Source organism: Erithacus rubecula (genome assembly GCF_903797595.1).
Source record: "Erithacus rubecula genome assembly, contig: SUPER_Z_unloc_3, whole genome shotgun sequence".
NCBI classification, from domain to species: Eukaryota; Metazoa; Chordata; class Aves; order Passeriformes; family Muscicapidae; genus Erithacus; species Erithacus rubecula.
The window spans coordinates 4730922-4751042 of NW_027635944.1; the positions used below are offsets into that span (position 1 = coordinate 4730922).

General features: G+C 34.2%; 1 protein-coding gene across 2 annotated transcripts in view; it reads right to left on the reverse strand.

Annotated features, from left to right (window-relative positions):
- Window positions 1-20121, reverse strand: part of CHD1 (chromodomain helicase DNA binding protein 1) — a 53670-nt gene that overhangs the window by 7064 nt on the left and 26485 nt on the right. The window contains exons 9-32 of one of the 2 annotated variants that reach the window (XM_079331403.1): window positions 19858-19958; window positions 19426-19604; window positions 18261-18388; window positions 17463-17679; window positions 16741-16830; window positions 15652-15842; window positions 14371-14559; window positions 13898-14060; window positions 13309-13461; window positions 12760-12831; window positions 10894-11043; window positions 10192-10340; window positions 9861-9957; window positions 9672-9767; window positions 8547-8723; window positions 8213-8373; window positions 6819-6860; window positions 5956-6086; window positions 5457-5595; window positions 4594-4744; window positions 3475-3597; window positions 2975-3112; window positions 641-904; window positions 111-251 (exon numbers count right to left, since the gene is read on the reverse strand). In XM_079331403.1, the coding sequence (XP_079187529.1) occupies window positions 111-251; window positions 641-904; window positions 2975-3112; window positions 3475-3597; window positions 4594-4744; window positions 5457-5595; window positions 5956-6086; window positions 6819-6860; window positions 8213-8373; window positions 8547-8723; window positions 9672-9767; window positions 9861-9957; window positions 10192-10340; window positions 10894-11043; window positions 12760-12831; window positions 13309-13461; window positions 13898-14060; window positions 14371-14559; window positions 15652-15842; window positions 16741-16830; window positions 17463-17679; window positions 18261-18388; window positions 19426-19604; window positions 19858-19958 (3442 nt within the window). The remainder of the gene's footprint in view (window positions 1-110; window positions 252-640; window positions 905-2974; window positions 3113-3474; window positions 3598-4593; window positions 4745-5456; window positions 5596-5955; window positions 6087-6818; window positions 6861-8212; window positions 8374-8546; window positions 8724-9671; window positions 9768-9860; window positions 9958-10191; window positions 10341-10893; window positions 11044-12759; window positions 12832-13308; window positions 13462-13897; window positions 14061-14370; window positions 14560-15651; window positions 15843-16740; window positions 16831-17462; window positions 17680-18260; window positions 18389-19425; window positions 19605-19857; window positions 19959-20121) is intronic. The other variant, XM_079331404.1, reaches the window with a different exon arrangement.

The following is a 20121-nucleotide window of genomic DNA, read 5'->3' on the forward strand; positions in this document are numbered from 1 at the left end:
GATCACCTGTGTCACTGTGCCAAGTAACAGTATTCAATATTAAGATTATCAGCAATTGTCCTAATTTAGACTATTAAGTATAGACACTAATTTATCAAATGGAGACTTACCACACTAAAAGTTTTCTGATCTAGTTCTTCAGATTCTTCTGATATAGGAACTGGCTCACTAGATGCAGTAATATGAACTGGAGTATCCAGCAATGGAATTCTTTTAGTTTTTTCCTTATTTTCTGATTTTATTTCATTTACCTAAGAACAAGATACAAAAATATTTAAGTACATTTTATTTTGGATCTGCAGTTATAACATATGACAATCCCCATAACTACCTCAATGTATAAGAATAAAATCTATGCTGACATTCAATGACAGTGCATTTTACTTGCTCTGTGAAATGGAAAACAGAAAAATAATTTTTTGCACACATTCAGTCCAATTAAGAGATATATCACTGAAGATGTACTTCCCCATTTCAAAGGCCTGTCCTTTTGGTTTCAGGTAGTAAAACTAAAGCTTCAAATGGTATAAAAGACTTCAATGAAATGACAACTGATCAGATCCAAAACACTTTTTCATCTCAAAAATCATAAACCTGGTGGCCTTCTCTAGTACTATGTAAGATAAGTAAACCTAGTTACCTTCTCTTCCTTCACTTCTTTTTCTTTCTGTGTGGATTCTTTTACTTTGTTTTCTCTCTTTTCTTTAATATCCTTTTCTTTTAATTCTTTCTTATCCTCTTTTTCTTTTTTCTCCCTTTTCAAATCCCTCTTATTTTCCTTTTCTTTTGTCTCTCTTTTTTCTTCAGCTTCCTTCTTTATACCAGTATCTGGCTCAGGCTTTTCTTCATTTTCTTTTTCTGCTTTAAATTTTTTATGCGGATGTTTCATTGAAACAATCTCATCCTGCAATATGCAAGCATATATGTCACGTCAAACTGGGGTCCTACCTATAGGAGTTTTGCAACTATCAAATGAAAACACTTTTTTATCTGTGCATTTTGTATTTCTGGATGTAGATTTATCAAATCACCTTGCAAACAGAACTGAATGCAGATTGCAAAGAAATATGAGAGCTATGCACTCCCTTGATGTGACAAAGCAAGGTAGATTTGGTAGAGGCAGTAAGTATGAGAAATTGTTTCCATTCAACTTGGAATAAAGTTTGAATTTGGTCCATTTTAAAGGTTATTAGACTGAAGAACTGAAATCTGAAAGAAAGTATGGTCTTGTAACACTGACCTGATGGGTCAGAACAGTCAAGTGATGGGAGATGTTGGAAGACCTTTGATCTAATTAGCTGTGCCCCAACCCCATTTAACTGTTTGGAGGTGAACTCACTGCTCTTTATAATATTCACTGAGAAGGTCTGAGATGGAAATGAATATCCTTTCAGACACACACAAAAAAAAGTATTATTATACCACAGGTGGAAGAATCATTATCATGTTTGAATTTATTGGAACATACCAGAAAGGCACATACAGAAACTGCTTATCTGTTGCATAAAAACAGCTGAAATACTGTCAGCACTTGAACTAAACAAGTTACTTAGAAGAGGTAGGAAGTTTATCAGCCCAACCAGGGTTGTGTTTTAGTGTTTAGGTATCATGGAAAATTTCTAGCAAAAATCCCATTATTTAAAAACTTTCCTGATAATTCTAGCAGTAAAATAGTTAAGTTTTAAGTACTGCACAGAGTATGGAATCTACTTAAAGCCAGTTGTGTAAGACAGTTGTAGTTTACAGTCCAGTTTTCAGAAATGCAGTTGTTATTCAGTGCCCAAAAGTACTGAAGTGATGAGTACCTAGTATTAAAAGAGAGGACAGCATTCTAGGCAGTTTCCCAAAACCTAGTAAAGTCAATCAACTGGCAGCAGTGTATTCTCTTTTGAGTGGAGATGAAGATTAACACTCAATTTTGAAGTAGTCTGAACAATTAATTTGCTTAGTTAAGAGTTCTGTTGTCACCATTAATTTACTGGGAATTGCAGCAACGTTTACAGGTCTTAGTCTTACATTCCAAGCAAATTGTAGCTATAAACACAAGGCAGTCTATATTGCATTTCTTTTTTTTTGCTGGCTTTATATTTTATTCTTCATAGTACAATTTAAATACATACACTGAAAGAGTGGTTAAAGATTACTATTTTTTCATAGATTTATCATGGTTTTTCTTACGATAATTTTAATTATGTATTTCCATATTTTTTCTTTTAGAACAAGTAGACAATTACAATGGCTTGTAGCTGTTTGCTTTAAACCAAGCAGAGAGTATTTTATTGATACATATAGAATTCCAGTGACTTATTTCAACTGCTTTCAAATTAGCTGTGGCATGACCCTAAATTTTATCAAAATTTTTATGTCTAGTGATTTTGCTATGTGATAAACAACAAAAATAAAAAGGCAAAACAAAAGCATAATACTAAGATTAATGGCCAGAAGTAAAAAAACCAACAAAACCCAACAATTAAACATTTTTTTTCTGAAAAATAAGAGCCATGATGTATACACAAGCTTTCATATGCAAGCCTTGAAATGTAATTTTTTGTGCTCCTCATTCTAATCAAGTTTGGTAATATTTTTCTAGCCTCAATAAAACACCCTTTACCTTAAGAATCATCTATAGCTGTAAGAAATGAGTGAAAACCCAGTAGTTTTACAACTGTGATTTGCACTTCTAGCAAATACAGTGCTAATGCCTTTAAAAATGTTGAAACTGAGCAATATCACTAGTAATTAGACCATAATATTTTTGTAACAATTTGAAAAACTCATAATTCTTCATTTATTAATTTATCACTAAATTGAAATAGAGTTTTCTATGTGCATGTACTGATGCAACATCAATTGTAGTGGCCATGGCAAGGATGACTTTCAGGTGTTCTAATTTTATTACGCCGAGGGGAAGATAAAATACAAATTGATACTAACAGGAAGAACTGAATAAACATCTTTATGGTGTCAAACATACCTTGTTATTCTCATCATCATCTTCATCTGATTTTTCTGAGGGCTGTGGTGAAGAATCACTTTTTATTTCTTCTTTTAATTTTGCAGCCTTTAGCACCTTATTCTTCTTAGTTCTTGTTTTCCTCCTCTTTGAATTGCCCTGAATACAAATTAATCATGTCAACTGACAAGCATCCTTAGCACTATATTTACAAAATAAGATTTGTTTTTACATCAAGGAGAGGATTCCTTTTATTTTACTTATTGCCACTAATGATCACCACTTCACTCAGGACTGGAGACAGATCTTAGTGCAACAGTAAAGAATACACACAAATAATAAGGGAATAACACAACATGAATCTTGCAATTAATATCCTGAGTTTGTCTTACGTACTACGATTAGCAACAGAGTAATATTACACAAACAAAAAGTGCAGAACTAAAAAATGAAAAGGATCAGGTGACATGCCCATAAGCACAGTGTTTTTACCTTATTAATGAATGCCACATTTTACTTACAGCTCCAGCAAGCCTTTGTGCTTCCTTCCTCGCAAGGTCTTTATTCAGTAATTTGATGAGGTAGTCTGCACGGGTCTGTAACTGCTTTGCCTGGGGTTTCTTATCTGGGTCATCAGGCAAAATCTAAGGAGAAAATGGTAGCATCACAGTTTTGAGTATAGATTATCAACTTTAGATGTTAGCCTGGAGTGCACAGAACAGAAAAAGCTGTGCAAGAGGACACAGTAAATAATCCACTCCAACTATACCTAGTAAATATGTCAGAATGTTTAAAGCAAAGGAGAATTTCTCCAAAGTTTTCATTTCTCTCCAATGAAACCAATGCAAGCAACCAATGCAGAGTCTTGGTAATCTCCTTATAGCTTAAAACCAATTCAAGAAGCCAGCCTCAGATTTCTGTCTCCACTCTAATATTTCATCGAAGAAATTCCAGGCACCTGTACCAGTCAGTCACAGAACTCCTGACTCTGACTCATTCATCTTCTAAATGCAGCTGCCAAGAATACATATATGTGGTTTCAAAAGCCAGACAAATTAATGAAAGGCAGAAGTAGGAATCATTAAACAAATCTGGACACAAACCTGGCTGCTCAAATCCCAAAGCTACAGGTTGTTGGCACTGTCACAAAGTTTAGTTCACCCCAGGCTTTTCCTCAGTATCTGCTGCTCACTACTGCTAAGAAGCTATTGCACTAATTCTAGTACAGCTACTCTCAATGTAGTGGAAGACAGCTCCAACTGAAGAACCTGGGGATTAAGTGGGGATGGAGAAATTAAATTAAATCTCTAGAAAAACCTCCCTTCTCAAGAGATATCAAGAACACAAAGCTAACAAAACCAGAATATCAGAGATAAAGAAGGTAAAGACTGAAAAAAAAAATCAAATTACACAGTGCCAACCATGTGAGAACATCAAAACACAGCTGCAAGACCATGCTTCAAAATACTCAAGACCCCAAAATCTAGTAATACACCACAAGAAGGATATGAATAAAGTATGAAGTACAACTGACATTTCTGCTACTTCATTTATCATAAAGTAAGCTCTTTCAGTAACATTACCTAGCAGCATCAATACCTAAGCAAATAGTCCTTGATAGACTACTGTAGATTACATACCTTTTGTGTCAAACTGAGATCAGGATCCATTTTTATCATTTCCCAGCTGCCATAACCATATTCATAGATGCCTATTAACAAATTCGAATCATCTTCCTTACCCCAATCTATATCAAAATGAGCAGCCTTAGTGTGGCATGGGATAACATATCTACAAGAAATGTATTAGAAAAACAAATAAATTATTTTTACATCTGAAAGCTAGCAAGGAGGAAGGGAACATATTAAAGGTAATGTAACTGGATTTATTTTCTCTGCTAAGATGCTGGTAAATTTTAAAAAAATTAATCCAAATATTTATCACAATATTTTTCTTATTTCTATAAAACAGTTATTGAAATCAGCACTGGAATATGCTTTAAAGCTGATTAGGACCAAAATATGAAGAACAAGTATCTATCTGTACCATGAGCTATATGACAGAATTAGCCAGCCATGAATAAAACCAAAAATCATCATCCAAGTGCTCTAACTAAGAGGATCATTCAGAAACTGCAGTACACAAGGTGGCAAGTTTAGAGGGCAGGAACAACTACTGCTGCACTTTGATACTCCTCTCAAGCAGAGATGACACATTTAGCTCCTCAGCAAGCTTGAATTCTAGTCCTAAGTAACTGAACACAGTTCATAGCAAATACAAGTGGCAAGTTAAATTTGTTACTGGCTTCTGTGGCAAAGGAAATAAAAATAAAGAACAAGTGTGGAGCAGATTACCACTGCCAGTTCTTAAAGGGACTTAAAAGTACTTAGAGGCACAATGCTTTAAATAGTGTTGAGTCAAAGCTGCAGGAAAAAAAAAAACTAGTGAGACTTGAGAAGTTTTCTGCATTACTACTCCCTTTAAAATATGAAAATAACAGTACCTTTTTCTTTCTTCTGGATCTGAAGGAATGGATTTGTGCAATGGTGCCAACTCTTCTTCGTGAGAGATGACTAACTTTGCATTTACTTGCACTCCTGAGATTCGGAATGTTGGGCCTTTAACCTTCCCAAGTCTACCTCCTTAAAATAAATAACAAAGCTATTAAAATATTTACCTTTACAAATAACATCAGAAAAATGTAAAGAAAACAGCTTTATTACATCACCTTTTCTTGGCCAAATGCTTGAATTAAATGCTTCAAAATTGAACTACATAATAGGATTACTTCTAAATTTCACAGCAAATCAAAATACTACTGCATTTTTCAGAAAGAGGAAAAGGTCACACCACTGTAACACTGGGTTTTCAAATCATCCAGTACACACACCAACATTTTTGTGTTTCTCAACAAAACTGTTTTCTGTTATGATCAGAGTGCAAGAGTAACTCATTCTTCTTGACATTTTTCACTGTCCTCTCAAGCCCCTTGAATACAGTACCTGCTCTTTCTTGTCCAGCTGAATTGTCCTTTAAGGCTTTAATGCACCCATTATGTACAAGCTCTCCCAAACGTCTGAGATCTGTCTCTGATTTATCAACCAGCTCAGCATCTCTAGCTACAGCATCTAACCTGTAATAATAAAAAAAAAACAAAACTTGTTTTTGTAACTCTGAAAATTTGGCAGTTATGAATGATTCTTTCAGACTCCAAAATAAAAGAAATTATCACATAATTTTCCAGTCATCTGTTGTTTCTACTTGGTGCACAATTTTGATCCAAGAAAAAAACCACCCAAATTATTCAGGTCTGAGGACAATGAAACAAGAACTGTAAAGAACCCTAACCACCCTAGTGTTAAGTTACTGCACATTTCTTTAGAAAATAAAATGAATCATTAAATCATACAGACATATATGTATCATATGATCATATGCACTATAAATATTTGTAAGTATTAATACTTCTAAGAATGGGAAGTTTTTCTTAAAATAGGAAAAAGTGAAAGAAGCCTAAAAATGACAACTGACAATATGTAAAATGCAAAACTAAGTTTGATAGTCAGAGTCAATAAATTGATGGGCTTTCAACAGGCTTATCAAACATGAAAAGTGAATGATTATCACCAATGAAGATTAAACAAGTCAGCAGACAACTATAAAGGAAACATTCCTCCAAATGGCAAGATCTGTTGTGTGGCTATCTGCACACACACCACACATGAAGAAATGGAAGGTACTACACTAAAGTCACACTATATTCATGATGTATTTCCCCTACTGACTAAAGTTTCATGATGCATTCTAATTTTTATAAAAAAAGAGATTTCAAGTTTCCACACAAGCAATAATCAAACAACTTTACCTCTCCAGAGGGCCACCAAATTTCTTGTAACTCTTGATAAACCTAGTAACAGAAAATAATTTTGTCATTTAAATATATGCTTAACAAACAACATTTGTTTTAAAGTTGCACTGACATAATTGTTAAACTTAGTATAATGCTACGTGGACAACAGGGAGAAAAAAACAGGTAGAGAGTAGAGCAGCTTCATAGATTCAGATAGCCCAAATAAAATCAGTTTTATGGGTTTAAGAACGGTTATAAATAAAACAATAGAAGATATAATTTATTTCAGAAATTATTTTATTAATTTCACAAGACTGAGGATTCCGCAGCTGTAGGTATCTAAAAATGAAAACTGAATATGGATTTACAGTAAATGAAGATTTCAGACATCATGTTATGTGTAGTTACACAGTTATTAAAAAGAGCAATCTCCAAAAGAAGAATCTGGAAGATTTTGGAAAATAACATTAAAGATACTCTCTGTTGAACTATCTAAGCAATGGAAAGAAACCGGAGATACTTGGAAGAGAAAGGGAATTAAATACAAATCTAAAAGTAAATAAATAAATTTCAAAAAAGAAGACAGAAAACTTCCTCAACAACAAAACTGCTTGTGCAAGTACAAGAATAGCCTTGAAAAAAGTACCAATTTGCCTCACTGTTAGATGAGACAGAAAGCCAAAAATGATCTTTGAAGTTATTCCTCTAAAAAAATGCTCAGAAAACTTTACAACATTTTAGAGAAACATGCATACTTAAATTTCAGAAGCAAAATAGTTTCTGAATTTCACAAGCCCTAAAATACAAACCGAAATAATTCCTCCTCCTACCAAAACAATACTTCAGCAAATATTTAGCATATACAGAAGGGCCCAATAACAGTACAAGTTTCAAAGCGAATTTTGTATCTTCTTAGTTTTAAAAAAGCAGGATATAACAATTCAATTCTAGTGCCAAGAAGTTTAAAAAAGAAAACAAAATCCAATGAATTTTTTTCATTTGTCACCAAATAGATGTAACATTCAGCATTGCAGGTTTTAGATAGATTGGTGGAAAGCAGATTTACTTTGCTTGTTTCTTTTTAAAGGAAAGTTCAACCCTTATAAAATCACTGTCAGTAAACATCCAGTGAAATTACTGTCTTCATAGGCTGCAGGAACTAAAAATTTAAACCAATCATGAATGTTTTTCAAACCTAATTTTACACCCCAATAAAATGGGTTCAAATTCTTATTGTAATAGGTCACTATGTCAGCACCACAAGGTAAAAACATTAAATGCCCAGAATAAAAATATTTCAGACAACTTCAGGAAAAACAGATTACCAGCTGTAGTTTCAAAATGAATAATAATATTATTAATAAAAATAATCGTAATTTCTTGTCTCCCTTTAAACATGCATATCTTACCGCCTTATCTCTGCATCACTAAATCCTTTAATATTTTCTCGAGGAATAGTCCGTGGTCTTCCACGTTTTTTTGGCCTTTTTCTTTCTGAGATGGAGTCACTATCAGATCCAGAGTATCTTCTGCTCCTACTGCGCCTCCCTTCGCTGCCATTGAAGCTAATCTGGAATTCCAGAACAAGCAAGCAATGTAAGTAACAAATATAAGCAAGTTTTACCTGCTCTGTTTTAAAAATGTGTTCAGTAAAGGAAAAAAAACAAAAAAACCAAACCCCAAAGGCAACAAACTTCACCAAAAGCAACACAGAACTACAGTTCAGTCAGAACCAAGAGACACCTGTTTTGCACAGTTCCTCATCCTTGGAAGCATGTATATTTCTTCAAGTTCTTTTTGTCTTTCCTCCTCTTCTATTCTTCGCCTCTGGACCTCCGGAATGATTTCTTCCCAATTTCTTGAATTTCTTTCTGGTTCCAACTCAATATCATCTTCATCCATATTGGAGAAGTTGGCCACCTTGTACATCAAAACATATATATTTTTATCAAGTCAATACATCACACAATTTTTGAAAGACTAATAAACTACTGTTTTAAGAAAGCAAAGTTACAGATGCCATATTTTATGCATTTATACATATAATATTTACATATTTAATGTATTCATATATATGCTATTGTCATATTGTATATAAGATATATATATATAAAATTTATAAATACAAAATGTTTCATGAAACAGTCTCTACTGAAAGTACTTTTATTCATTTAGGAAAGACAGACCCCTTTTGCCTGGACTAAGACAAGATACTATGAGAATCATGCCCCTCATAGCTGTATGATTGTTGTTTAAGTTCCTTCAAAATAGGGCTAACAACATTTAAGCAACTGATTTAATGTGAAACTATAATAATATAAAACTAACCAAACATTAATACCATGCAGATATCAAAATATGTTGTGAATGAGTGATTAGCAGGAGAGCTATTTAATAACTTCCTGAACTAAACAAATTTATTATGGTCTGCCTTTTTTTTTGGGCACACATAATACATTTAACTGATAACATTTAAAAATACCTGGCATTCCAAGTTTACTTTGGGGCTAAAAGCAACTTGGAGAAATGATCAGCTAAGAAACACAAAGAATATATTGCATTTAATGACACTATAGCTGCTTAAGAACAAAGACAGTAAATTACACACAGAATTAAAATTCTAATAATTAGCACATCCATAAATACATCTCTCTTTATTATGAAAATACATAATGTATTTTTATTTGTCTATACTGATGGTAAGATTTCCTGTATAGGCAGAAAAACATTTTTCCTAGGAAGTGATATAGAGTTGACTTAGTGATGCATGTATTTGAGAAGAATGAAGAGACAGATCCATAGAAGAGACATAGTACTGTTTAAAAAGGGAAGTATAATTATGGCAGGAAGGAGGGAACAGAGCCATACCTTGAACTGTGAAAGCAGCTCATCTCCAACAGTTAATGGGCCTGGCTCATTTTCCCGAGTTTCAGCCCTCTTCAGTATTTCATCTATATCCATTTCCTGAGGATAAAAAAAAGAAGTTTCTCTTTACAATTAAATAATACATACATATTTTTGGCTGTTTTAGCTACCTAGTCCAGAAACTCTACTTACTTGAGGCTCCTGCTCTTCCCCTTCTGGCTCTTTAAAAAGTTCCTCAGCACCAAACTTCAAAATTGCAGACAACTCCTCCTTATTAAAGGGTGTTGAGCTGAAATAAATGTTGTTCCAGGAAAAATACTTTAACTTACTAACTTGGAAAAAGTCTCTATAATCATGAGACAATTAAGCTCTTTACTCTTAAATATCAATTTTTTATATATGTGAGATACATATTTAATATGCAAATAAAAATCTACAAAGACTTTGTATCTTATGTTTTGCCTTTTATTTACAAGTGAAATATTCTTAAGGTAAGTTGGTATAGAAACAAACACAAAGGTACCTTGAAGGAGTAGAGCCTGTATGTAACACAGTTTTCCCTGTAGTGTCCATTCTCTGAATTACTAAATGATCTAACACCATCTTTTTCTTGGCTCGTTCAAGAATATCTTCTTCTACCGACCCTTTTGTGACTAGTCGATAAATATTAACCTATGTGTATTTAAAAAATAAAAAGTTTAAAAGTAGAAACTCAGTCTTCATTACATAACTTATGAATTTTTTCATGGGTTTCAAATATGAAATAATAGTTTAATCACATTACCAGTCTTTACAGAAGTGTTTTTAAAAACCCAAATAAACAGTCCTACACTTTTTAAAATAAACTTCAATGACTTGGCACACACATGGCCAGACTGTATGCCTTCTGTATGAAGGAAACAAACCTGTTGAGAACTAGCATATTTAAGTGTCAGGGATATGCCTGATGCAGCAATTATTTTGTAGAACGACATCATACGAATGTAAGACAGACAAGTCCACAACTCTTCTCCCTCTCCCACCCAAATACCACAGCTGCCATATTATTTCTTCCTGTATGGAGACTTAGAAAAAAAGAAATGAGCATTACTAATGTTTCTGGACATATACACAAAGTATTAGTTATTCTCAAAAATACACGAGGACTGAATGGTGCAGGCAGAGAGTGGACAGCTGATGTACATAACTGTCCTTTAGGTCTGGAGTTTAAACTGAGTGTGTTTACCTGTTTCTTCTGTCCAATCCTGTGTGCTCTAGCCTGTGCTTGCAGATCATTCTGTGGATTCCAGTCAGAATCAAATATAACCACAGTATCAGCAGATGCCAAGTTGATACCTAATCCTCCAGCTCTGGTAGACAGTAAAAAGCAGAAGTCCTGAAATCATAAAGTAGGAAATAGTTTTATATACAACTCTTGTAATATTCCTAAAGGAACCAACATACTTTATGCAGTGTGTGGTGTGGACTATAAAATCATATACTACCAAAACTGTAATTGCTCTGTGCTTAAAGCTTCTTTAAATATAAAGCAAACATTGACTACCAATTTCTTTCTTCACACTACTTATTTATCAATAGTTTAAAGGAAGCAGTATACTACATGAAGATCACTGAGCAAGACATCCTAACAAAATCAGACTGGCCAAAAAATACCAAATCTTACTGTCAAAGCCTTTAATGTAAGAAAAACCCTCTCCCACCGTCCCTGTCCCAAGCCCTGGAAGACTAACAGAGCAGGGAAAGCACTTGAGCCTACACATAACTGATGAAGAGACAGAGGCAAAAACCTTCTGCCAAGTTTAATGCTGCTCTTCATATTCATAAACAATATGAAAATGGGTAAGCAGCAAGGAGAAAAAGCCCTGTAGGCAATAATAAATTATTGAACCAGTCTTTTATAACTATGAAAGACTGTAGAAGAATAGTGAGACATGCAAAAAACTGACATGAAATCTAAGCTAAAATAAAGCAATTAAAAAGCCCAAAACAAACCAAAATTTCAGTAAAGTTACCAGAAACAGTAACTTATCACAATAAGGAGAGTCCCGAAAATTGTGTTAAAGATTTCCAGGTAGCCCTTAATTTAGTAATACAGAAACTCTACGAAATCCCCTCTGAAATATTATGAAATTTTAGGAAATTAAAAAAACAAACTGAGAGCATTGTTTTTCTTGCTGCACAAATGCAGGGTTTACCTCAATTTTAGAAATGATTGGTTTAAATTATTTTTCATTTTTAAAAATGCACTGCTAAGTGTAACTGCTAAGACTTCAGAAAATGTCAACAATGTCTATGAAAGAAATTTGAAAGAGAGTTAGCTTTTGTATTAAACATGGAGTTTGGTCCTTCTACCTCCACAAAGCAGAAACAAGCTCAGTAGCAACTAACAAATGTTATCTTCAAATACCAATTAAACCCAACAAAGTGAACTCCAAAATCAATGACCAACCAACCACCCTTCCCCCATATCTGACAGTGCACGATAAAATATTTAAACCAATCCAAAGGTATGAAATTACTTGCATAATAGCAGTGCTAAATAAGGTACAAATATTCCAGTTCTGAATCTAAAGAATTGTAACAGATGCCTACATATCCACAGGCTGCTCACAAAGAATTAGTGACTAGAACTAGAAATCCTTACTTGACTATTTCTTCCACGGCACGTAACGGGGCAACAAATGAAGATAACAGGAATGGTATTTGAAGCAACTAAAATATGATTGTTCATGCAAGGATATATGAAGTTAGTTCTGCCTACTGCCAAAGGATTTTTGGATGTTAACTGCTGAAGTTCAGCACTCTTGTAAACATTATTAAACTTTATACAGTAACAAAGCTGTTAAGGTGTTAAAATTCTGCAGCATTTATAGAGCAATCAGCTACCATTTTCCTAATGTATGTGTTTTCTACTTAACCTCTTCTTAAAAAAAATTATATTATATAAACCTTATACTCTAGGCAGTAGCAATGAATCTCCAACCTTATTGATATATTCCTCACTTTTTCCAGTCCTCCTTTTTTGTGCTATATCTTTTTGTAAAGACGTTGAAAACATAAAACGTGTTCCTCAGGAAAAAAAACACTATACCTCTGATCCTTCTGCATTAAAATGATCCAGTGCTTGTTTCCTCAATTCCCCTTTTATTGATCCATCAAGTCTCTAGAGAGATCGAGAACTACAGTTAAAAAGTAGTTTTTATACTGTATTGAATATCAAAGCGACTTCAATTGTCATTTGCCAAGACTGTTATGTGAAGGGAAAAAAGTAAATAAACAGCTCACATAATTTTTAATCATCTGTTTCACTTCAAAATAACATCCATCAAAGAGCCAGTCCCTTTCTAGAAAAAGAAGACATTTTCTTCCATGCTTATTTAATCACAGTGGTAAAGGTCAACACACAAAGCTGAAAGGTACTGCTGAGGGTCATCTTGTTTAAATCCCTACTCAGGCAGAGAGCTAAAGCATGCTGCCCAAGGTCATGTCCAAGTAGCTTTTTGACCTCGACAAGAGACAGAAATTTCATAACCTCTGGACAATCTGTTCCAGTGCTTTGACACCCTCACAGTAAAGAAAAAGATTTTTAAAATATTCAAGATCAAAGCTTCTAAGCTGCTATTACCAGCAAGTTTCTTACCTGAAATGGGAACTGACGGTATTTCAGATATTCTGCCAGGATGTCCAGCATCCTTACCATCTGTGAGAAAATCAGGACTCTGTTGCCACGTTCTCGCAGACGAATCAGTAGTTTGTCAAGAAGGATTAGTTTCCCACTGCTACGTATTAAATGCTACAAAAACCAAGGAACATACATTGCAGAACAAATTAATCTCAACACTAATACACACTGGGGTATGCTGAACATTGTTCTGAGGTTTAATTTTGTTTCTGTTACTGTGGACAAATTCTGGCAAATAATGTGGGCAAATATAAGGCAAATTCTGACATTCCTGAAGAATATTACAGTTTAAAACATCCATACAATAAAATGTAATTAATACTGGGCGTATTTATTTACTCAATTCTCTGTCAATTATTCAGTTCCAATTAAGAATCAAAAAGTACTTCACTGTAAAAACTCAAGATGCACATTTTGTGGAAATTCTCTTTTCCCTTAATACACCTCAAGAAGAACAAATGAATGGCCAAGGCACCATAAAATTCTCTGAAAACTACAGACGTAAAACCTCTCTTTTCATTTTTTTTTAATTAAAAAGTGACATTACCTGTAAGGCCTCCTGTTTATTATAGAATTCATTATCATCTGGTGGTTTAATGAGGTAGCAATGGTTGCAACACTTCTTGAGTTCCATCATGATGTTCAAAAAGCCTGAGGTACTGCCTTTTGAACCTTTGCTAAGGGCTTTATAATTCCTGGTTAAAATCCATCTGTGAAATAAGATTTACAGTATTAGTAATTTCTAATCATATGTGGAAGTAAAACTGATGTAAGCTGCCAAAATATGAACTAAAGAAAAAAAGCATCTCCCAAAAGAGTATATATCAATATGCCAAAAAAAAGAAACTACATGAATATATATTAGACCAATGTAATTCCTCAGCCCTTGCTTCACAGAATTTTATTGCTGTGAAACCCTATAGAAGCCTCAATGTCTATTGTATAAAAACATTGTAATTCAGTAAATTGAACATAGACATCTCATTTAAACATCAGAATATACAAAGAGTTGGTACATACTTGTAATATTGCTTCTGCAATGCACTCATTTCCATCCTCAGAATTTGCTCAACTTTAGCAGGTAAAGACTTCTCTACATCTTTTTTAACTCTTCTCAGCAGAAATGGTTCGAGTTCTTTGTGAAGACTTGCATAACCATACTCTCTCCCTTTGCCATGCTCCTCTTCAAAATCTTCCCATGAGGAAAACCTTCAACATAATAAAAGGATAAGCACAAAATAGTTACATACTGTGAACGCCCTGATGAAGCAAAGTTCAGGAAGAAAGGTAACACAGAGAATATGCATACATATACCACAAAAACACACATACATTCAGATTTCTTCCCCACTCCCTTCTGTTTTATCCAATTTCTGAATTCTCATCTCCCAAGAAATCCCAGATATTGTGCCTGTAAATAGAAGAATGGAATTTTCCAAAAATGTCTACAGAATGAAAACCTCTGATTCCACAAGGGAAATGCAATGTTTTTCTTCTTATGCAAGGACTTGTCTAGATGGTTGAAGAAAATTCCATTATTATATTTTATCAAGATGGCATAAAAAGCCTAGACAGCCATCTCTTGCCTTGTCTAGAGGGTGTGCAAGAGAACAAAAATATACTTTAAATGTGCCTCACAGCTTGTATGGTCTAGATGATGTGTAGCTATTATATGTAGACCTGAAGGATGGAGTTTATGATCAAACAAATGAATAATGGCTACCCAACCTCACTGGCTTTGCTTGTAATGTTCTGAGGAAGTCAGTAGAGTCCATTGCTCAAAATGAACAGAGCTATGGTGTTTGGGATTTACAAGATGTCAGACAGGAACATGTGCTTTCACACATGAGCTCTAGTTTACCTTAGGTTTAAACCTAGGTTTAAATCAGGTCAACTCAATAAGCTTACCATATGCAAAACATATGGGAAAACCAACTATCTGATTGAATTACAGGATATTTGGCATCCTGACACAGATTTGTTTTTATTAATAGTACTAACATAAACATTTAATTCTTCTTCTCACATAGCAAATCTCCATGGTTTTCTCCCAGGTTAAGACAAAGCCTTTTTTCCAGGTTCTACCCATACATCAATCCATCACTTTCACACACTGCTAAAATAGGAAAAGGTGACATTTGCTACCAGCATTACTTACCTAAAGCAGCATGAAAAGACATACACATGTACTTTATGTAGGATATTTAAGCTGTCTTTCAGTACAATTCCCCACTTCTACTGATTCTCACATCACTATGCTACTACGCTATAAGAGACTTGACAAAAAAAAATCTTTCTTACTTTTCTGGCATGATGAAGTGCAGTAAAGACCAAAGCTCTTTGAGAGAGTTTTGCAGAGGGGTTCCAGTAATGAGAAGACGATGGTTAGACTTAAAGTCTATTAATGTTTTGTACAGAAGAGAGTCGTCGTTTTTCAAACGATGAGCTTCATCAACTCCTATGAACGCCCAATTGAGACCACCAAGGAATGACTTGGAAAAGAAATGGAGAAGGGGGAAAATATTACTCAAATTAATAGATTTCATGATTTCCCACATTATATAATCCCAATAACTTCCAATTACTTCTTGCAAAAGAAGTAATATACCAAATAATGATAAAGCAAATCACTTCTTGGTTATTTTAATAAAATAAACAGCTATTTGTTTTTAGTACCAATTATGGCTTTTACATTTGCCAGGTTAAATGAAAAGCTGTGTAGTCATCCTTAGAAAATAAACTAAATTTAAAAACGCCCAGAAGTCTGACCCACCTTTTTTTTAATATGGCAGGAAAAAAAAAACAATTATTGACTTCTTCCCATACAAACAAATGAAATAAACAAAGGCAAGTGCTTCTTGAGTATCTGTATCAATTCCCACATACTGTTTAGGAGGATTAACAATATCTCTGTGTGCTATCATCACCGAGCCAATATTAATACATGCACACATACTACTGTATGCAACATCATAGAAAAACTATATGGGACTTCCTAGCTTTGCATCATATCTGGGACGAAGGACTGGGTTCATGTTTTAGTTCCTTGATGATGGTCTGTAAATAAGTACTGCATTAATATGGGAGGAGAACATTACAGTAACGATACTCTCAAACAAACTGAAGAAAACAAAGTGTTACCCACCTCAAACAATGGGAAAAGGCTGAAAGCCTTACCACACATACATAAAATCAGGAAGTGCTTAAATTAAGAAAATCACCCCCAGGAAACAAAAACCAAAACCCCAAACCACACACTGTTGTACTTTCAAAAGCAAAAACTTTCAGACTCTCCATAAATTTGTTGGGCCATAAACCAAATACATGCAAGTCTAAAGATAATTCTATATTCGGGAAATTATTTTTGTCTCCCAACAGAGGGACAATTACCTTATCTTTTAGCAAAATTTCATATGTTGTTAAGAGTATGTTAAATTTCAATCGCTTGGTCTGTGGATGCATCCATTCATGAGTTCTTATCTACAAAAAGAAACAAGCAAACTATAAGCTGCAGAAAAAAGGTCCTGCTGAGTGGAATCAATCTAAATACTGCAACATGTAGATATTTAATAGCACAAAGCAATATGATAATGAAACGGACAACATACATGTATATATAAATGTACATTAAAATGTATGCATAGTCATATTAATATATATATTTTATACATAAATATGTACAGATACATATACATACATACTGTATATATACACATACACACATACATAACATACAAGAACTTTTTACTTTAATGGGTAAGATTACTAATATTAACAAACCAAAAACCTTTCAGGAAATAAAATAAGATCATGACTGGCTTTCTGACACAGTTTTACTATATCCACCTAAATAATCACATAGCAGAAGATAGCTGGTTTTCAAATGCAAGACCACATTTTTATTTCTGTGCACTATTATGCAGAAAGGAAAATTCTCACATACATCTATACAAGATCAAAATCCAAGCTTTCAATTCACATTTTAAAGACATAGGGCTTCAGCAAATATTTGCTCAGTCCCAACCAAAATATTTAACATAAGCAGATGATAATAATATGAAGAATGTCTTGTTTATGTACAAGATTTTCTGATGACAAGGAGAAATACTCACCATATTTCTACTAGTTATGTCTCCTAAGTAAACTACAGCATTCATCTGAGGAGCCCAGGTTTGAATCTCTCTTTGCCAAGATGTCAAGGTAGAAAGTGGCACAACCAACAAGAAAGGCCCATACAGTTGGTGCTCGTGAAACAGATAATTCAGAAAAGAAATCGTTTGTATTGTTTTACCCAGACCCATTTCATCTGCGAGAATACAGCTATTCCCTCTAAAAACACAAAAAAAAAAAAGAAACAAAGGGGAGGTATGGAGATGGGAAAGGTGTGGATAAAAAGAAATTATTATATTTTGAGCATAAAACCCACTCATAAAAGCTTCCAAGATTTTATTACTATACATGTTGAAGAAATTTATTTACATTGTTTTTCCATAAAAAGATTTCCAATCCCCCCTAAACCCTTAAATTAACAAAAAGGTTGCAAGTAGTCCTTCTGAGTCTAATTTTAAAAATTTAACACTCATGTCGAAATTCTAGAAATGTTCGGGTTTTCTCATTTTACTGTTTTAGGTTTGTTGGTTGTTTTAAAAATATGACTTATTCCATTGAAACTAAAAGCAAAGTAATGACCCATCTTAGCTGTTTTTTTGTTGATAAAGGCCATAGATGGTAATTTTGGTAGTACTAAATACTACTAGAGCAAAACCACTCCCTTCAGACCTCTACTTTGAGCTTATGTATAAAAGTCTCCAACTTAAAAAAATAAAACACCCAACAGAACAAAAAAAAAATCAATACTTTGCAAACACTTGTAATTTACAAACAAATTTGAGACTTTTGAGACTACTTACTTGCACCATGAGTGAGCAAGCCAATTCAACCCATTTAACTGATAATCTCTTAACTCTAAACTTTCATGTCCTCCAATGTAAGACGGTTGCTTCTTTAGTGCGACAAACCGTGGCCTTTGTTTTAGAACCTGTGAAAATCAAATTGATCATCAGTCAGATCACTGTCAGATTGAACTGTATCTGATTGAAAATACCAAGAGATCTTCCTAGAGAAAAGTAACAGGAGGTATTTAGGTCATCAACTCTAGATTTTATCCATCAATGTAAGCAAGGCCATATAAAAACACCAAGTAATTTGGAAGCTGAAACAAGTTTGACTGCTAACCTAAACGTCACAACAGGAGTGACATTAACTCACTCCAACTTTTCTTTTAAAATAAACTACTATACTAAATTTCTGAATACTAGCATTTCTGAATGCTAGTAAAAATGCAGGGCATTAGCATCTACAAAACCTACTCTCAGTAGTGCTATTGTCCATACTTCCTACTATCCATCATAATTGCTATGCTGAAAAAACTTCCAAAAAATCCATAATATGTATTTGATCTGTGGATTAAAAAAAAAAAAAAAAGTACATTTTTACTATTGCAACTGGTGTGGCAGCCTGAACTGGCCAGGAGCCAAACTAACAGCCAACTGCTTATTTCCTATTCTAGAGGGACAAGAGAGAGAAATGAGAAGCCAGAAGTGAGAAAAAAAAACGTAGGTCAAAATAGTAAGTCTACTGGGTGAAGACCCACCCAATCAAAACAAAAAAACACATAGGAAAAAAACCCCACGAGTGACAGAATGTGAGTCACACATCAATTTACCACCAAACAGATGACCAAGAAATCTCTAGGCAACAGGCAGCCCCTGCTCAGCCCACTCAATTTTATTGTTGAGTAAGACATTATATGGCATCAAGCACCTTTATGGTCAGCTGGGGTTCAGCTATTGCTGGTTTGCTCCCTCCCAGCCTACTCATGGTGGGGATAACACAAGAGGACACAGAGAAGACACTTGTGCAAGTGCTGCTCAGCAAGAGCCAATGTGTGTTATCAAAACCATTTAGGTCACAAATCTAAACCACACACTGTAGAGGCTGCTATGAAGAAAATTAACACTATCCCAGTCAGACCCAGTACACTGATTATAAACCCATTGCAAACTACCTACTCACCTTGCAGTCTTTAAAGGGAGTGGTCTTGGATTGATTTCTGCTGAAGTACTCATCAATGCGTGCCTGAAACTTTTTGGCAATGAGAGCTCCATCTTCCCAGCTACATTCAGAATAAGGCAGACCCTGCCACTTACAGTAGTAGTCTGGATAACCAGCAGCTGATTTCTGATTTGAATGAGCTGCAAAAGTCCACCAGAAATCTGATCAGCATTTTACTTTTGTGCTGTAGGAAAACACTGATTTTAGGTAATAATACAACATTAGCTAGACCCACACAGACAGCCTGAAAGCTCTTCTCTTTACCCGAAGTTTTGTTTTGGATTAAAAAGTTTGTGGTATCAAAATTTTGGATTTCTTTAACTACAAACACAAGAGCATTGATAATATAGAGAGCCCCTGACATTGATTTCTGCCCACAAGTTTGTAACGTACCAATTATTCTTTCCACTATCTGGTATTGTTTATGTAGATCATCTGTAAGCTCCTGCTGGCAGTTGTAATATTCCACATCTTCTGGGGAAGCGTTTTTCAGCCTAAAGTGGGAATTCATTTACGACACTTATTACACCATACAGTTCTAAAATTTAGAAAATTCAGCAACTCTATAGCTCTGAATGTAATCATCCCATAAATCTTGCCTGGAAAGCTTTTTTGAAGGAACAACCTAAAAATCCCTATTACAAAATGGCTGCGTCT